General features: G+C 47.5%; 1 protein-coding gene across 5 annotated transcripts in view; it reads right to left on the bottom strand.

Annotated features, from left to right (window-relative positions):
• Positions 1 to 19,528, bottom strand: part of TULP4 (TUB like protein 4) — a 145,299-nt gene that overhangs the window by 8,415 nt on the left and 117,356 nt on the right. For all 5 annotated transcript variants that reach the window (XM_008154666.3, XM_054721729.1, XM_054721726.1 and 2 more), the window contains 6 exons: positions 13,775 to 13,999; positions 12,329 to 12,563; positions 6,482 to 6,626; positions 3,178 to 3,322; positions 2,102 to 2,195; positions 118 to 261 (listed from right to left, as the gene is read on the bottom strand). In XM_008154666.3, the coding sequence (XP_008152888.2) occupies positions 118 to 261; positions 2,102 to 2,195; positions 3,178 to 3,322; positions 6,482 to 6,626; positions 12,329 to 12,563; positions 13,775 to 13,999 (988 nt within the window). The remainder of the gene's footprint in view (positions 1 to 117; positions 262 to 2,101; positions 2,196 to 3,177; positions 3,323 to 6,481; positions 6,627 to 12,328; positions 12,564 to 13,774; positions 14,000 to 19,528) is intronic.

Genomic DNA, 19,528 nt, shown 5'->3' with positions numbered 1-19,528 from the left:
GGGGCCGCTTTCAGATTCTACCCGAGAAGCTCCCATGGAGGTTGTGAGGCAACAACCCCTGTCCTGCCACAACCCACTGAGGGGGGCCCCCGACAACGAGGTGTCGTGTGAGCACACCTGGTAAGTCATCTTCGTCTTCACTGAACACATTGGGGTTGAAGACAGGCAGGTTCACGTAGTCCAGGGAAACCTTCCGGACCTCCGGGAGATAGATGGTCATCTGCCGCGGCTGGAGGTGCAGGAGGCTGGTTTTGTAGATTACTGGTGGGAGGAGCGGAGACGGTCAGTAGAGACATAAGGACGACAGCCAAGGACCAACAGGGTCACAGCCAGAGAAGGGCGGGGAGGGGGTTCCTGCCACCCGAAGACCGTCTGCACGCGCAGGCCCGTCTGACAGCAGCGCTCCCTCTCTCCTGGGGCACGACCAGCACCTCAGCCGCAGTCTGGGTTCGAATTTTTGGTCTAGCCCAACCACTTGGTCAATGGTCTGTCTATGGAACCACACGTTTAGAATGTTACAAACCTACCTTAGACTTAAATTCCTTTTTTGGAGTGAGCTGGGGTATGACAGATATTTTTAAAAAGCTTCCTTGTAAACGGAAAGATGATTTAGTGAAAACAGTTGTGATAACCAGACTGCCAAGCTCAGGACAATCGTGGGCAACCACGCAGCTGTGTGAGAGCAGCTATGAGATGATAAGGGGAGACGTGCATCAGGCAGAAATAAAATGCTGCCTCTATTCAGGACTGGGTTCTTGTCTTAATAACTTCCAATTTTATGATCAGTATAGAGATTTATCAGGAACTTCCACATGGTTTCTTTAAACACTAAGATTAATTTAATTAACAGGGATATTTAGGAGAAAGCCAAATCACAACTAAAATATTTAGAGGAGACAAAGTAAGTTAAAAAATAATGAATCTGGCCCTGGCCAGGTGGGGAGCATCATCCTGATAATGCCAAGGTTGGGGGTTCAATCCCGTGTCAGGGCACATACCAGAGTCAACCAGTAAATGCATGGATGGGTGGAGCAACAAATCGATGTTTCTCTCTCTCAAATCAATATATTTAAAAAAAATAATGAATCAGTGGTTAAAATCAGGATGAAATTGCCTGTCAACTTTATGTTTAATTCTCTTTCCTGTGAGTTACTGTTCACCACCATTGTTCATTTTCCCTTTTGTTCCGCTTCTACAGCTATCACCTGTCATGGCCTGGTGGCTGACTGGCCAGCATTCCCATGGCACAGCAAGCCTTCTTTCTGAAGTTCCTTTGTAAGGCTGGTGCGTGGACTGGCACTGGCTGAGATGACTTTCCATCCAGTGGTCATTACAGGGTTATTCACGTGTTCCTCTCATGAAAGGATATTGACTTGTTACTTAGAAATGACATCTACGAAGATTCACCACTAAGTTGTGCTCACAGTCAGCTAGCTTCTTCTTATAGTCTAATGCTTCCTTCAAGGACCTAAAGATACCGGTACCAAAACCTGCCCACAGTGAAAGGCCAGAAATAAAAAAACCGGAAATCTATAAAAAATCTGAGATCTTTGATAGAGACTTCAGCTATTTCTGTCACTTTTATAAGTTAGGGATGGTTTTGTTGTTAATCCTCACCAGAGAATATTTTTCCCATTGATTTTTCAGAGAGAGTGGAAGGAAGGGTGGGAGGTAGGGGGAGAGGGAGAGGGAGAGAGGGAGAGAAACATCCATGTGAGAGAGACACATTGATTGGTTGCCTCCCTCATGTACCCTGATGGAGGGCAGGGATCGAACCTGCAACCCAGGTACTTGTCCTTAACTGGGAATCGAACCTGAGATCCTTTGGAATACAGGCCGGCGCTCTAACCACTGAGGACACCAGCCAGGGCAGGGATGATATTTTAAAAAATGAAAGCACCACTGGCAAAAAACTAATCTGAGTGATTATTCTGATTTTTTTGTGACATCATAATAGCTGGAGTCAAAGATTGGAGTAAAATGCATGCTAATCTTTCGATGTCATGTGAGCTCATTTTCTACTTTAGGCCAAAAATTGACATTGTTTTTTTCAGTCTGAGTTTCAACGAGGACAGCGGGCCAAAATCAGGACATGTTTTACCTGCACCGAGGTTGGTTGGCAGGAAAGCAGCCAAGCCCACAATCTTAAACTTGGTTCCCCAGATATTAGACGTGACCTGAGCAAGATAGTTGTGCTGTGGAAGAAAAGAGGGGAAGAAACTTACTATCTGTTGCCGTATTTCCTATTAATAAGAATGCTAACACTTACTGCTTAGAAAGCCACAGGTGCTCCCATGAAACATCACCCCCACTTCGCCCACCACTGTGGAGAGCAGAGGCCAACGCAGCCGGCCCGCCTGTTCAAACGGGGCTCACCAGCTGCACTCAGCGGGAGGCAGGCGGGTCCCAGTGTGCCCACGTGTGCGCGGACCACAGGCCATTCGGGCACATTCACCTTCACCTCTCCTTTCCCGCAGTCACTGAACTAGAGACGTTATCGGGCTCTGAATCCATTTTTATCTTTGATGTTTCTCCTAAAAACATCAGCTGCCCTGACACCTTTCTGAAACTATCCCATGATCTGTTTTCTCAGTCAATGAAGTTAAAAAAATTAAAAGTCATCTCTGTGCCTAGCCATGCCTTGCATGTGTGTGTATCCGAAGGCAACGAACTGTATACAACACAGCTCCCCTAAGAGCCTATGCCCTGTGACGAGAGGGCCCGGGATGGTTTGCACACGAGGAAGTCACTGGGAAACGTGACAAGGGAGTTCTAAACTTGAGGCTCTGCAGTTGCTGTGGCTGAGCCAGGCGGGGAAAGCCTTCCCGAGGAGGGGAAGTTGGTCTGGAAGTGTGCAGGCTTCCAGCGGCCAAGGCAGAGCAAAGGCACAGAGGCGGGAAGAGGCAGGTGTGGCTGTGTCACCTGCGGGGGGAGGAGGAGGCGTCTAAGGTTGCAAGGACGCCCTGTGGGATGTGGAGCAGAAGTAATGGGCCTGCCTGAGGGCAGGGGTGGTGAGGAGGACACACAGGGCTCTAATGATCTAAACTGGTGCCTGGAGTCGTAGGGACAGGCATGGGGCGGGGGTAGTGAGGGCCTGGCCATCACCGAGCCCACGCTGGGGAGGGGAAGAGCTGTGGCGCATCAGGCACAGTGACCAACCCGGGACCCAGACACTACCTGAGTGATGTCTTCAAAGGGAAACTCTCTTCGCGTCAGGCTGGGCGAGCCAATGGAGGGCTTGCGCATGGGCAGCCGAGGGGACCTGGACATCTCCGGAGCAGCCCGGGACAACTTGGGGGACTTCCGAGCCTCGATGTTGATCCTGCAGAGGCAAGGCGGGAGGGTGAGGCGCCCACAGCATGGGAGGCGTGTGCCACCCTGCCGAAAGGCACCCACACTCCTGGCAGGCCCCTTCACCTTCCAGCAGTCACCCATGGTGCCACATTCTTAGGAGCCAGGCCCCGTGATTTAACCGAGGCCCTCCCCTGTGTTTGCTTCATGAACAGGAGAAAAGGAGGACAGAATTATATACTGAATAATCCATATTTTAAAAGATAGTGAGATTAGATCAAGCAATTCATTTGTAAGGAATCACAGAGAATTAACTATCTTTCACTTTCTACTGACTTAGGGTAAATTTAGAAATGTCCACATCTTCTGCCAGGGGTTTGCAAAACCAGTCTCGAGGGAAATGGCAGGTGGGAAGAGTCACTTCTCACCTTATGGCTACATCATTTTACAATTCCTAGTACAACACTGGATTTCAATAGACCTAGCATTGCAGGCCTGCAATATTTAAATTAAGTATTTCAGTGGAATCCAAGTTTTTCTGAAGCCCCCCTCCCTTTTTTTTGTTTTGTTAATCCTCATTGGAGGATATTTTTTCCATTGATTTTTAGAGAGAGGGGAAAGGAAGGGGAGAGGGAGAGAGAGAAAGGTCAGTGTTAGAGAGACACATCGATTGGTTGCCTCCCTCATGCGCCCTAACCTGGGGCTGGGGATGAAGCCTGCAACCGAGGTATGTACCCTTGGCTGGAATCAAACCCAAGACCCTTCAGTCTGTGGGTGGATGCTCTATCCACTAGCCAAATCAGCCAGGACTCTGCAGCCTTTTTTTTTTTTGCCTTTGAAATTGTCTTTATTTCTGATCATTCCTTTACAATCATCCACCCCAGGATTCACTCCCACACAACAAGCTCAAGCCCCAATTCTGCCCCCTCCCCAAGCAAATGAGATTCATGTTTCTGATTGTAGGACACTTCGCCTTTGAGGTCCCATGAACTCCCCATCCTTTGCCCCTGTCTGCAGCCTTTTGATTCTATGTTCCATCTGTGGTCTGCCAGTCTAACCCAAAGAGAGTGTCATAAGAATGAACGTGGCGAGGTTGATGACCTTCTAATAAAGAAAAGCCTACGCCTCCCATTACTACTGAGCCTGATAACACACCAGCACTCCACAGAATGGGAGCACGGGGACTGAGCTGGTGAAAGCCTGTGTGGGGTGATTAGCCTGCTGCATGTAGGGGACTCAACGCAGGGAAAGACGGAAGGAAGGAGGACGAACTATGGGCATGACAACATCCAGAAATCTAAAAGGTCCTTTATAGGTGAAGGATTTAGTTACTTTTTGTTAAATGTCCTCTCTGCTTAAGTTACAAGAAAACCCAAAACACTATAGAAGTGTAGTAAAGTTCATAATTTTATTTATATAATTTTAACAAGCTTAGAACAAAGATGAAAAATATAATCAACCCGATTGCTGAAGCAACTGGATATCTCTATGGGGAAAGTGAACACTGACCTCTAACACACTATGCACCAGAATTAACCTCAGATGCACGTGAGAGCTAACACTACAAAGGTTCTGGAAGAGAACGGAAGCGTGTCTCGCCCTCACAGCGAACCCAGATCTCCGAACCAGGGCAAAGAAAGACCCGCCACAATGGAAGACATTCCTATGTGTATTAGACTACATGACAGTGCACATGTCTGACAAGGAATCATAGCCAGGATACATAAAGAATCTTACAACTCAAAAAAAGCAAAACAATGCAATAAAAAATGGGCCAAAGACTTGAACAGACACTTCACAAAGGAAGATGCTCAAATGGCCAATAAACATGTAAAGAGCCTTTTAGCATCATCAATCATTACACTACAATGAGATCCCACTGCACTCCCCTCCCCCACCCAGAAAGGGTAAAACTATTTTTAAAAACGGCGATACAATTGCAGGTGAGAAGGAAAGCAGCTGCACTCTCACACTTTGCTGGTGGAACTCACAATAGTACAGACCCCGGAAGACTGTTTGGCAGTTTCCAGTGCAGTTAAACACGCAGCTACCCCAAGGCACTGCAACTTCCCTTCTAAGCACACGCCTCAGATGAACGCATGCAGCTGTCCACAAAGAGACGTGTACAAGAAGGTCTATAATGGTTTCATTCAGTATAGCCCCAAACTGTAAACTACCAAAACCCATGACTTCGTAAACGAAGTAAACAAATTGTAGTCTATTCATTATAGTGGAATTCCACAGCACAAAAAAACTATTGCTAGACACAACAACATAAGTGAATCTCAAAATCATTATACTGAGAAAAGGAGTCAAATAGAAGAGTACGTATTGTTTGGTTCCATTTATGTGAAGGTCAAGAAGCAGCAAAACTAGTGTATGGTGACAGAAGTCAGAACAGTGATTATTCTAGAGAGTGGGGATCGAATGGGAGGCTGTACAGGGAGCGTTCGCGATGATGGAATGTCCTTTAACTTCACCAGGGTGGTGACACACTGCCTTAACCAGCTGCACAATGAGTTATGTGTCTCAGATCTGGGCAGGTATGTATCTGCATGCAAACTGTACTTTAATCTTGCACGGCATCACAGAATTTTAAGCTAGAAGGGCTCTATCTTAGTGCAGATGTGGTCTGCCCATGAACTTCTACAGAGAATGACACGAGTATCCAGTCAGGATTTGTACATCTACACAGCCCACGGGTAGTGGCGCCAGGATGAGAAAGGTGATGCTTCTCACCAGGGCCCTTCCATCTACTCTTACAGCTCGTTTCGATTTTTAAAATAAACCGTAGGGTCTAAAGTTTTTGTTTGTTTACTATTTCCCTCTAATTACAGCATCATAGGCATTGAATCTGACAATCTTTTCAACACATTACCTACACTGTAACACCTTTTCCTAACTTTCTCAAACTGTATGCCTGGGGGCTCTGGCCACCCTGTGCCACCCACCACCAGCACTGACCCCCAAGAAGCCCTGGGGTTTAGCCAACTTCCCACTGGGTGTCTTTTTTTGCCCCGAAGAAAGAAGGGAAGTTGTAGCCAGTGCAGGCCGACCTTTCGGATGAATGTGGGGGTGCAGGTGTCTCTGAGCTCTCCTGGTGTGGGTTTCAATGGGATTCTGCTACAGGCATAACACATACACCTCCAGGGACATAGAAAAGGGGCGAACACCCTGAAGAGGAGATTACCTTGGGAGTTTGGGTGATTTGCTTGCTTGGGAGATTTTGGGAGATTTCTTGGCAGCCCAGTCATCACTTAGTTCGATGTCACTGGAGTCCGAGCAGTTGCAGCTGTCGATCATGGTAGAAATCAAGCTGTTCCCATAGATTTCATCTGGTAAGACACCAACCAGCAAGTGTAAGGGAAGTGACATTATACCCTAACAATGATCATTACTAGAAACTAAAGGACAGGCCATCATTTTAAGTCTAGAGAGTGAAATAGAAAGCGGAGTACTGCTGTCTTTTACATTTTTATGCTATTACTAGAGACCTGATGTACGAAGATTCATGCAAGAATGGGCCTTCCTTCCCCTGGCTGCTGGCACCGCCTTAGCTCCAGCCAGAGCCACCTTTCCACTAGGGCCCAGGGCCGCCTTTCTGCCTTCCCACGCTGCCCAGAGGCCTGGAGGGCTGGGGCAGTGCAGAACGCCCCCAGCCACTTGGCACCGCATATGTAAAATAACCTGCCATCTTTGTTGGGTTAATTTGCGTACTCACTCCTGATTGGCTGGTGGGTGTCACGAAGGTATGGTCAATTTGAATCTTACTCTTTTATTAGTGCAGATATTTTCTAAGCAAAAGTAGGCAATTACTTCTACATTTATCAAATGGGCACAGTATTTTAATGCCCTGAAATGTACAGCATAGTCCAGTACTTTACTGTGCCAACAGCTGAGACCAAAATGGCTTCACTGTTGTCCTTATGACACACCAGGTATCAGAGACTTGTGGGCTGCCCAGAGCCGAGTGAGGGTCTTGCTGACTCTTGGACTCCCCCCCAAACCTATTTCTGACCTGGGATCTGGGAAGGCCCTTGTTGGGTCCAGGCCTGCTCTCTAGAAAGGAGACCTGACGGAGCCGCCATGTCTGGCTTGTAGAACAGTCTGCTGGCCTTGCCCCCAGGTTGCCTGTCGGGGCCTGGCTGTCCCACTGGTGGAGCTGTTTGCAATGGCTGCAGGGAAGCCTGTGCAGTCGGACTTTCAGGGGTCCACTGAGGGTACCTGTATAGAAGCCACTCAGGATAACTCTGCAAACTGGCCACCAGGCAGAAGATTGGAGGCCCCAAGGCAGAAGGTGAAATGCACAGAGGTGGGGCCATCACAAAACTGCTAAGTAGATGAAGCTCATGTCTGATATCCTCCTCGAAATCCCTTCTCCTTTGCTCCTTCCTCACACACCCCATTTCCCTTTACTACCCAAATCCCCCCACCCCAGGGCTGCTCTCACTGGAAGTTCCCCATTCTTCAAAAATCACTGTTTTGCTGACTAAAACCTCATTCCCGCAAGGCTCCAAAAACCTTACCAAGTAATAAAAAAGCCAAATGATTCAATCATACTGAAATAACTTATAGGAAGAGAATGATTTTACCATTTGAAAGGACTGTTTACATGGGAAAGGATGAGTTTGTAATCCAATCCAACCTCTAAATTTCTGAACATATGGCGGCGACACCTGTGAACAGGCCTCTCTGAGGCCCCTGGAGGCAGAGCAGCACAGCTTGGCACACAATGTGGAAGGAGGCTGGCTGATGCCCAGTCTGTGTGCCTGCATCAGCCCTTCTTAAACCGCTTACTGAGTCAGAAGGCACAACTCGCGACCCCAGCAAGCTACAGTGGTATGCCTTTGAGTTCGATCAAGTAAAAAGACTTCATTCCCGTGCCCTGAGCAGTTCTTCCCTATTTAATTTAGGAGTCACTGGATCAGAGGAAGCGTGGCTACAATTCAAACACTCATGTAAGGCCGCAGACTGCTTCCACGTGTCCACAGCAGAGCTGGTCCACTGACTTGAAATTCAGTAAGGCATAGTCCACTCAACCCCTGACCTTCTTGCTAATGCCAGGACTTCGCAAATGCTACATGCTATACCATTACTTTTTTCCATTACTCACGTCATAGCTCGTTCAGGCTGCTATAACAAAACGCCACATATGGGGTAGCTTATAAACAACAGAACTTACTTCCCACGGTTTGGAGGTGAAGTATGAGATCAGGTGCTGCATGGTTGGGTTCTGGTCACGGCCCTCTCTAGGCTGCAGGCTGCTTCTTGCTGTGTCCTTACTTGGCGAAGGGGCTGGGGACCTTTCTGGAGCCTCTATTATAAAGCACTAACCTTGGGATCATAAAGGCTCACCCTCATGACCTAATCACTTCCTAGAGGCCCCACCCCCTAATCTGGTCACACTGGGTGTTAGGATTTCAACCCAGGAATTTGAGTGGGGGGTGGCCAAAGCATTCCCCACTAATTTTTGGGTTGTCTCCTCAACTAGTGTATCAAGTCCATGAGGGAAGGAGTTGCCTGTCCTGCCTCCTGCTGTAACCACAGAGACGAAAACAGCCCCAGGGACAATAAACACTGCCGGACAGAAAATGGGACCTTGGTTCTGCTGCCTGTGCATCCAAGACAACTGCAGCAGAACCTTGGGGTGTGCGGTGGCACCGGCGATGCTAAAGCTCCCAGGGGTTCCCCTGAGCACACCAGGCTGTGGACACCTTTCATCTAGGAGCACAGTGGGGACCTCTGCATGGATTTAAAGGGGTTGTGTGCTCTCTGAGCACGTGCCCTGAGCCCACCTGTCTGCCACTGATCATCAGCACAACGAGAGATCCAGTCACCACACAGATCCACAAGCTGGGAGGCCAGGGCTGGTTGGCCGGATGTACCTCTTAGTTCTACAGGGGTGGTATCGTCAATTTATTGTGGAAATTCTGGAGCAAACATCCGCGTTGTAGAAAAATATAAGTTGGGATTGCTCTTTGAGAACCAAAGTTTGAACTATCTGAGGCTTCACATTCCAGTTTTATCAGTTTTCAAAAATATGCTTATTTCATTTGAATTGAAGGCTTTTCAAAATATGCAACTGAATCAGATATATAATTTAAAAAAATCTTTAAATGCAGTTTTAACAACTTCAATATTTAAAATCCTGTCTTAGCTTGCTCAGGCTGCCATAACTGTGATGGCTTACACACAGAAATTTATTTCTCACAGTTTAGGAGGCTGGAAGCCTGAGATCCAGGTGTTGGCATGGTCAGGTCCTGGTGAGGGCTCTCTTCCTGGCTTGCAGGCAGCAGCCTTCATACTGTTTGCACATGGTCTTTCCTCATTGTATGTGTGGAAAGACAGATCTCTCTTCTTTTTCTTACTAGGCCACCAATCCTACTGGAGGGGGACCCATGCTTATGGCTTCCATTTATCCTTAACTACTCCCTAAAAGCCATGTCACCGTGGGGGTTAGGGCTTCAACATATGCAATCTGCGGGGGACATAATTCAGTCCATAGCAAGCTCTGATTAAAGGTTCCTTTTGAAAATTTGTGGATTTTTGCAAAAAAAATAAATATTTTTTTTTAAAATTGGGACTCATGCTATCTATTATAAAAATACACACTTGTAATTTTGAGGAACATAGCTGTTAAGTTTCTTGGAGGACAATGACAACAGTGGACCTCAATCGTTAGAGCATCAGTCACCCGGGTGCCCATTACGTTGCAGGTTTCTAGGCCTCACCACAGCCCTGCTGAAGGGACATAAGGGGCAGGCCCAGGGCCTCCCAGGAGGTGGGGAAACAGTGATGTGGAGGCTTGACTTGAACAGCTTCTCCTCATGAGAACCTCCTGGCTTCCCGGAGTCAGGAATCTTTCCCTCCTCTGAATCAGTTTCCATGTCCCATTCAGCGGGCCGTTAGTCACAGTCTGCCTTGTGACATGTCTTCTATTCTTGCCCTGAGATATTTAAATCTTGACTTTTTTATTGAACTTTTCAACTGTTAGGCTGTCTTACCACCCCAAGAGGGATTAAACACTGTGTGAGAGCAGACACACCTGGTATTTCTTCACGACAATGGAGACACGGACAGTGCACAAGCTGGCACTGAATACGTATTGCTGATGTGCTTTGCTTTTCAACGTCTTCATTATTTTAATCACAAAAATAAAACATCCCTTCCCCATAGGACTGTTAACAACTGGGTGAGGGTGTGTGTGGGGTGAGCTGAGCGGGTGAGCTGAGGAGGAGGAGGTATTGGGCGGTCCACCCTGCAGCACACCCGTCTGCTTCTCTGCCCTATGTTTTAGTGGGAACATATGCACCCTGGGACAGAAGCAAGCTATTCATGTCAGTTCCCGTCAGCACCTAATGTGAGTGTGGGTTTCACATAACTGTATACATGGGAGGACCCTTACCAACAAGGACACTAGATGAGAAGGTGTGGTGAGTGCGCTGGTTCAGCCTTTAACACTTCCTTCCCTCCTTCGGTCACCTCTAATCATCAATGGCTCCTTTCTTCCTCCATCCCCTAAAAATCACATTTTCTTCTAAATTCACACCCATAGCCCTTCTGGTTTTGTCACTTTGCTTCCTTCCTCCCCTCCTTCTCGCTTGCCTCCCTACCAGCCCCCATTTATTCTACTAGTTCTCCTTGTTCTTGGTACTAGTTCATCACATGAATCAAAAGAAAAAAACACCCCAATTGAATACTGGAGTGGTTAAGTGAGGCCAAGGCTGAAAAGCCATTGCACTGTGCCTCTAGGATAGCTCTGGCCATACCACAGGTCACAGTGGCTTCAGGGACATAACGAGGGGCACAAGCCAGTCTATGGGAGAGAGGATGAATGGGAGTTAGGACGTGGAAAGAACAGTGTGAAACTAATGCCAACAGACCTCATTTAACTCCTGTTATTTCAAGGTCAGGGGCTTGCCAGGCACTGGGGATACAGAGATGACTCAGTTTCCTCCCCGCAGGCCCTCAGAATTCGGGGGCAGACAGAGCCCCAGCAAGACTACCGTGTGCCTCTTGGGATCTCAGCAGCCACACTGACAGGGGACAGGCACAGAGGACAGTGGAGCGTAGTCTACTGTCAGGGGGTGGCAGAACGTTTGAGCTGGCAGGTACTGCTGACGGGGTGCTCAGGCCTCAACAGGCACTGGCTGAGGACACTGGGCAGGAATAGTCAGTACAAACAAAAAGAACGAAGTCCTGTCTAGAGGCTCACAAAGCAGAGTCGCAGGAACAGGTGTGCAGGGAGCACCGTGAGCACATCCGCTGAGCATGCAGCTACAGAGGAAAGGGTTCTGGAAGGCAGCCGTGTTCATCACCCCAGATCTTTATGAACGAGCACGGAATTTTCCCTGGTAATCGGTGAAGAGCAGTTCCCAGTAGATCAGGGAGGAACAGAGCATCCCTGTGGCAGGAGATGAGAGTAGCTGGAGGTGTGGGAATTTTAATCCTATCCTTCATGTGAGGTGGGGCAGGGACAGACCTCGCTATGACGAGCAGGCTGTCTCAATAGCACACTGAGGCCCTCAATGAACACTACCCACTGGAGAGGAACCTATCACTCCAGAGCCCTGTGCCAGCGTCCCCTTCACTGACAGCCCCGCCACATGAAGTTCAACATGTGGTTAAAGTCCCATGAAAAAATACGTGTAGCCGAAACCGGTTTGGCTCAGTGGATAGAGCGTCGGCCTGCGGACTCAAGGGTCCCAGGTTCGATTCCGGTCAAGGGCATGTACCTTGGTTGTGGGCACATCCCCAGTAGGGGGTGTGCAGGAGGCAGCTGATTGATGTTTCTCTCTCATCGATGTTTCTGACTCTCTATCCCTCTCTCTTCCTCTCTGTAAAAACTCAATAAAATATATTAAAAAAAAAAAAAAGTACGTGTAGAGTCATGAACTTCCACGGGCATTTGGAAAGCGAATAGCTCCGAGGATGCTCCACGCTAGCCCACATTCCACAAATGGGCATTCTCTTTGCATGGGCTGTTAGGAGCCACACTTGACAACGAGGCGTCAGTCCCTTCGGCGAGGGAACCCACCTGATTTGCTATCCGTCCGGGGGTCCATGATGACAAACTCCGGCCGCAGCTTGCTGATACGCCGCCCCTTGAGGATGGGCACGAGCCCGCCCAGGTACTCCAGGTAGAGTGTGTAGCATGGGCCTCCCACCTCTGGGTCATCCTCCGTGCGCTTCATGGTGCAGTGCAGACGCTCGTTGCCGGCCGAGGGGTAGCTGACAAAGTCTCGCATGTTGTTAGGGTCTGGAATGGGGGGCTGAAGGCAGTAGAGACAAAAGGGAGAGAGTGTGGCTCACTGGTGACTGAGAGAACACTGCCTGGCGGCCCAATTGGGGTTAATTATGTGGCATGGAGTGGTGATTAGTAACTCTGGGTGGACGTCAGAATCTGCTGGGAGCTTTTAAAAACACACACCTGAGCCAGGATCCCACCTCAGACAATGAAACTGCTATCTCTAGGGCAGTGATGGGCAACCTTTTGAGCTTGGTGTGTCAAACTTCGCCAAAAAACTGAGCATAACTCGGGTAGTGTGTCACTTTGAGGAAAAAACATTATTTCGCAAATGTTTCATCCTCAGCATGCGGCTGCCTCAGCGGCCGCGTGTCATCAGAAATGGCTACGCGTGTCAGTGCTGACACGCGTGTCATAGGTTTGCCATCACTGCACTAGGGGGTGGACCTGGGCATGTATATTTTATAAAAACTCCCCAGGTAATTCTAATATGCAGCCAGGTTGAGACTTACAGGTTCAGGAGCAAGGCTACAAAGCAACTTGAAAGAAAAAAATTACAACAGATTCTAAAACTCTCGTGTTTCAGGAAAATGTAACCCACAAGTCAATCAAATACTTGGAAGCAGAGACAGAATACAAAGAAGAGAGCGCAGAAAGAAACCTACAGTTAGGGGGCACCCCAGGCCTGAACAGCACCTGGCGGATACAGTCCACACACACCACTGGAAAGAGAGCCGTCTCCGGGTTACAATCAGCACAGATGAGTGCTGGGCGGGGCCGCTCCTCCTCAGACAGTGGTGAGGATGGCAGGCCCTCAGCCCTGATTGGCTCAATCCTGACCCTTCCCATAAGGAGCTATGGAGGAAGTTACCAACTTTTAGGAACGTGTTTCCTGCTTTCTCAAGTGGGAATGACGGCAGCATCTGCCAGGAAGTCATGAATGAATAAGGCAGCTGATCTCAGGGTGACATCGAGCTCAGAGCACTGCCTTTGCCATGAGAAAGCTGATGTCCATCACAGGAGGCCAATCTCTGGCGGACACACTAAAGATGACGCACGTGTGGAAGGATGTGGCGGAACGCTGCAGAGCCACACACCTTCCCCACCCAGACCTGTGGGGCAGACCTGACTCCTGTGCTCTGCTCCGGCACTCTCAGCCATCTTCCGTCTCTGCCCTCCTCTCTGCAAGGGTGAGGAGGAGGAGGGAGGTGGGTGGGGGAGGGAGGAGGGCCCTACCTTGATGGTGGGGATGAAGGCAGTGGAGAGGTAGGAGCAGAGGCGAGGGGGCAGGGTCAGCTTGCTGACATCCTTGTCTTCTCGCAGGGCAGTGGCAATGGCCTGCTGGCACAGCAGCTGCAGGCTAGACACCCGGTGCTCCACACGTACCACGTACAGGGCTGGTCCCGAAGCCATCAGCAGCCGAGAGTCCCGGTGGCCCCAGCAGATGGAGATGATGGGGCGCTGCCAGGAAGTGAAGGGCAACCACGCATAAGCTTTCACTCTTGTAAGCAAAGAAAGCTCAAGCATGGTTATCTCAAGCAAAATAAAGGGACTTAATAGGTTTTGAGAGTATTTGTTTTAAAAAGTACAACAGAGAATCCTCAATACTGTATTATGAAAATTCAGTACTTTCACTGAAAAGTAGTTAGATCCTCAGGCCAGAGTATAGATAGAGTACTGGAATCGTTTTACAAAGTTCCTGTAACATATATTATCTCATTTAATTTAGTGCCATAAAACCTAATGTAGCGACATTTCTACCAGAAGATGTAATAGGCTTGGGGTACAGCAACCCGTACTCCTTACTAAAGCTCTGACTATCTGGACCCCAAATAACTGGTGGCCCAGTTCCCACGGCTTGGGCAGGTGGTGAGGAGGGGACCAGATGGCCCTTCCCTTTTGTCCTGACGGACAAATCGACACTGGATTTGGGGCAGGAGCTGTGTGGCCTGGAGGCTACCACATAACCCTGCCAGTCTACTCTCTCCCGAGTCAGTGGGAGCTGTGAGCATGAAAGGAGTGCAAGAGGCTGACGTGCTCCGGGACCTTTCACAGGCCATAACCCACACATGTGAAGTCACTGTTATCCTCAGCCACCGCAAGCTGATGAGTCTGAGAGGAAGTGGAGAGCCAGCTGGAAGGGGGAGGGGAAGGAGGACGCAGGTCCTGTGGTGGCCTCGTATGGGGTTGGTGGCCATCACTTGCTTGGAAGAGGCAGGCTGGCACCCAAATGTGCAAGCAGAAACTGCTTGTGCTGAGAACACTCAGAGCTGCGGTTGCCGCCTAAGGAAGATTAGCCAAGGAAGAAAGCGAGGGGCGAAGGGCTGTGATGGAGAAGCAACCAGAGAACCTGTTCGTTCCGATCCAGGCAGATGGAGTTCAATTTAATGAGGCCTTGAGGGGCTCAAGGATGAGAAGTGGGGATACCAGATCTTTAACGTGAATGACAGACAGGAACAGAATTTTCACAGCACTTTAGTGACAACAGCAAGATAAAAGGAGCATGTGAAGACACTTGCTTAAAATAGCCCCCAGGGTTAGCTAATCCAGGTTTCAACTTCAAAACAAACTGCGGGCTGAAGATAATTCAGCTTTCATTTCCATCACAGAGAGGCCAGCTGCAGCACCAGAGGAGGACCAGGGAGCCTGGAACTCAAGTTTGGGGCTTCCAGAAACCTCCAAGATGGGCCTCCTTACAAGAAGATCCCACACTGAGGGACGAGCCCATCGAGGGGCCTGTTAATTCAGAGCAAGGTTACTCACTGCTGAAGACAGTGCAGACGACACATAAGAAATACACTAACAATTTTCTTTGGTATCACCAATCCCCACAAGTGCAGGTCAGGACAGAGGTTCTGTTAGTACCAAAATTGTGATTAATCTTAAAGACATACCACTTCCCCCAAGTGTCTGTATTCCCTCTCATTGCCAATGCTGAGCCATTTAAAAGGAGTGCAGGTTCGTTACTCTCCTGCCACAACACGATGGAACAGTGAGGTCAAGGGCCAGCTTCAACCCCTTAGGGCATCCGAAGACACACCAAGTATCTCCGAACCCTACCTCCTGCCACTATACAAGAGGCCATGCATTTGTCCAGTCATTTATTCAGCTACTGAGCTGCCAGTCAGTTTTTCAGTAAAGACCTGTTACTTGTGTACAATGGGCCAGACAGACTCTAGGTATGAGAGTAAGATAAAATCCCCGCCCTCGTGGCACTCACATTCTGAGGTGGGAGGGGAGGGACAATAACTGAGTATCTGCCCGGATGACTGGGTAGCGCCAGGTGGTGAAAGTCCTGCGAAGAAAACTAGACTGGGATAAGGGCGAGACAAAGAGCAGGGGTTGTTTCAGCAGAGGCCCGACTGAGATGAGGGAACTCACTGGTCCATTTTTCAATGGGAATGAAAGCTTCCTCACTATATTACTTTTTCGTATACAGTAGTGAGTTGGATGAAGTCTTCTAAAAATGTAAGAGAAGTACAAAGCAGGGTGTCCTTTCCGTATAAAGCTAAGCTGATCAAGCTGGATTAAAGTCGACAAACAAAAAGGGTCAAAAAGAGAGAAAACTGGCTCAAGAGCAAATGCACTTCAAATGTTTAACAGCCCCGCAGAAGGGGTATTTAATGTTTGTACAGAATGTGTTAAACAGGAAAGCTATTTAGAATAGCTCACCTTCAAACGGACTAAGCTGATGACTGGTCACCAATGACTATGTTGGCTGGAGCCGTGGACGTTCTGAATATTAAGTTACGATGATTTGGCCACCAACCAAGTGAAATACAAGCTAGCTCAGGACTCAGTCACCCCAATCTGAGCTTTAGAAGAACACACCCTTTTGTGTTATGTAAGCAGAGACCAGGGAAGGACTTTCTCATCCATTTACAACAAAAAGGAAAGCACACCGATGCAGCTTCATGAGAACAGGTAGAGCTAATCCTCAGAAGGAGGCAAGTATCCTTCTGCTAAAGGATTCTCCTTCAGGAGTGTAGAAGTCTATGAGCACAAATGCAATCTTTCACTTGATTTTTCAGTTTCCACACCTACCTTCTTCTTTTCCTTCTCTCTTAATTTTTTACCCAAATACCTTACATCAATGATTGAACCTTACAGAATATAAGGTAACTCCTCCCACTTGCTTTTAATGCAAGAAAAAGTTCATAAAGCTAAAACAAAACAAAACTGACCAACTAACAACCCAGATCCAAATTACTGCAGCCAGCAAGCTTCAGTCAGTAGTGCTAACTCTGAAAACCTGTGCCAAATGATCAGCTATGCCATTATTTATAGATGGTCACAGGTAAGAGAGAATGAGATCAATTATAGGATTTTAAATTACAACAGGTAGGAAGGGAAGGAAAATAAATTATAGTATATTTCCTTGTAAGAGCTTCAGCCACAGGCAGAGCTATTATGAGTAAATCAGGAGAATCAATTTTAAAGCCGAGGCTGCGCGAGTCTGTGCTTGGCAACGGCTTTGTACGCAATAACCTACAATCTAATTAACTTGGAAATAAATTATCCAATCTAAACTGCATTAAATTCTTTTTATAAACAGTTCAATAAATTGCCCAACTTCCTTCCTGCTATAAAAATGTTCCCGCCTTTGGACTCCATGAGTAGCATAGCACAGATAACGTGATTTTAGAATCATTCCAGGCAAAGAGAAAGTTGGTACTATATAAAATTAATATTGTATTTGATTTTTAATAGCATATATTTAACTTTATATTATTGAGGCAATTTTTTCAATGGTTGAAACAAACCTTCAAGTGAAGAAAAGAATCACTGATTTGTTAAAACGCTGAGACACTGAATAGATACTTTTCTCCAAAGAAAGACCAGCCAAGCCCCCTCTTATGCCCAAACGCAGCCAGTTGAAACTCAGGACCCATGGCTCTTTCAGGTCAGAGCTGATGAGGACTTCGGCAGTGATTAAGACCAGCAGGCCTCTGTTACATGCTAGGCACAGTGAAGATGACGGAAATGAAGAAAACACAGTGTTGGACTTCAGGAAAGTAAAACAAGCAGACGGGAGAGTGCAATATGTGCCAGCGGTGTAAGGACCCCAAGGTTTTCATAGAGAAGAAGGATCAAGACCGTTGGACAGACTTACAGCCTGGCCCTAAGGAGGATGGATTTTCCCAAGCTGAGATGGCAGGAAAGAACATTCCCTGGAGAGGGGACAGAATGTTGCCTGGAAGGGTGTGCCCCGAGTCAGACAGAATAGTGGACAATGCTGCATGGCATGTACTTGGGTTCCAGCACTACAATTCACAAACATTCCAAAAATCACAACTGTCTTATTAACTCCGAAAGAGGTGAAAATTCCCATCCTCCACTTGTCGTCCAGTTAGGCTACAGAGAGAAAACTGGTATGAGATCTGATCGAGAGGGCACATAGCCTACTGGTTCATACAACCAACAGAGAGAACTAAAGAAAGCACATGACGACAACTGTCCACCCATCAATCCACTGAGGATTGCTGAGCACCTACCATGAGCCATGCAATACCCTGGCAGAAGGGTCACATTGTCAACAAGGTGACCTCTCCGTAATCCCAAATGTGCAGGGACGCCAATACCTATGCTCATGTTTCCACACACCCTGGCATCCTGATAACGGCCTCAGCTTGACTTCACTTTAGCTCTTCCTGGTTTGTTTTCTTCACTGCTAAAGTAGGAATTTCTATCCAACCACAAATCCCAACCTATTTCCATCACTTCCTGTTGAACATGCTTTATATGACCTCATCCTTCCCGGTCCCAGGTCATAAGGCATCTACCTACCTGCCCAGATTTCATAACATCCCCAATAGTTCTTAAATCTTCTTCTATATATTTTTTGGCCTTACTGCTGCATTATTCTTTCCAATTTCTAATTTTAGGCAACCTGTACCCCCTTCTGCCCCTAGGGAAGGCATGGACAGCATTGACTCACTTTAAAATCATACTCTCTAGCTTTGGCTGGGACTTAATGTCAGCTTATTATCTTGACCAGCTCTTGTGTCACATTCCTGTATACTAGCACTTAGAGCTTAGAGCACCAGCCACACAGCAGCCCCTCAAAGTATGTTTGCTGGGTACTTGAACAAATATGCATATTTGCCCACAGAAGATACTGCACTGTCAAAAGATATATTTAAATTATGTAACTCAACAACAAAAAAACACACCAAATAATCCAACAAAAAAACTGGCAACCCTGGCTGGATAGCTCAGTTGGTTAGAGCACTGTACTGATAGGCCAAGGTTGCAGGTTTGATCTCTGGTGAGGGCACATACAAGAAGCAACCAATTAATGCATAAATAAGTAGAACAATAAATCGATGTCTCTCTCTCTGTCTCTCTCTCTGTCTCTCTCCCTTCCTCTACCCTCCACTCTCTATAATCAATCAATCAATCAGTCAATCAATCAGATAGCCCTGGTAGTGTGGCTTAGTTGGTTGAGCATCATCCTGTGCACCGAAGGGTCACCAGTTCGATTCTCGGTCAGGGCACATACCCAGGTTGTGGATTTGATCCCCAGTCAGGGTGCATGCAGGAGGCAACCAATAGATGTTTCTCTCTCACATAGATGTTTTTCTCTCCCTTTCCCTTCCACTCTCTCTAAAATGAATAAAAATATTTTTTAAATAAATAAAATTGGCAAGGATCGAAGAGACATTTCTCCAAAGCAGCACAGATGGCCAGCCAATAAGCAGGTGAAATGCACATGAAAAGATGCTCAAGGTAACAATCAGGGAAATACAAATAAAAACCTCACACCCATTAAACACACACACACACACACACGCAACAGAAAATAACAAGTGTTGGCAAGAACGTAGAGAAGATAGGACCTTTGGGCATTGTTGGTGTAATGTAAAATGGTTCAGCCACCATGAAAAACAGTTATGACAGTTTCTCCAAAATTAGAAATAAAACTATCATATGATCCAGCAAGTGTCCTGGGTATTTATTCAAAAGAACTGAAAGCAGTGTTTCAAGACA

The sequence above is a fragment of the Eptesicus fuscus genome, chromosome 10 (genome assembly GCF_027574615.1).
Source record: "Eptesicus fuscus isolate TK198812 chromosome 10, DD_ASM_mEF_20220401, whole genome shotgun sequence".
Classification (NCBI taxonomy): domain Eukaryota; kingdom Metazoa; phylum Chordata; class Mammalia; order Chiroptera; family Vespertilionidae; genus Eptesicus; species Eptesicus fuscus.
Note: the sequence above shows the minus strand (reverse complement) of the source record. Positions and strands in the feature narration are given on the sequence as shown.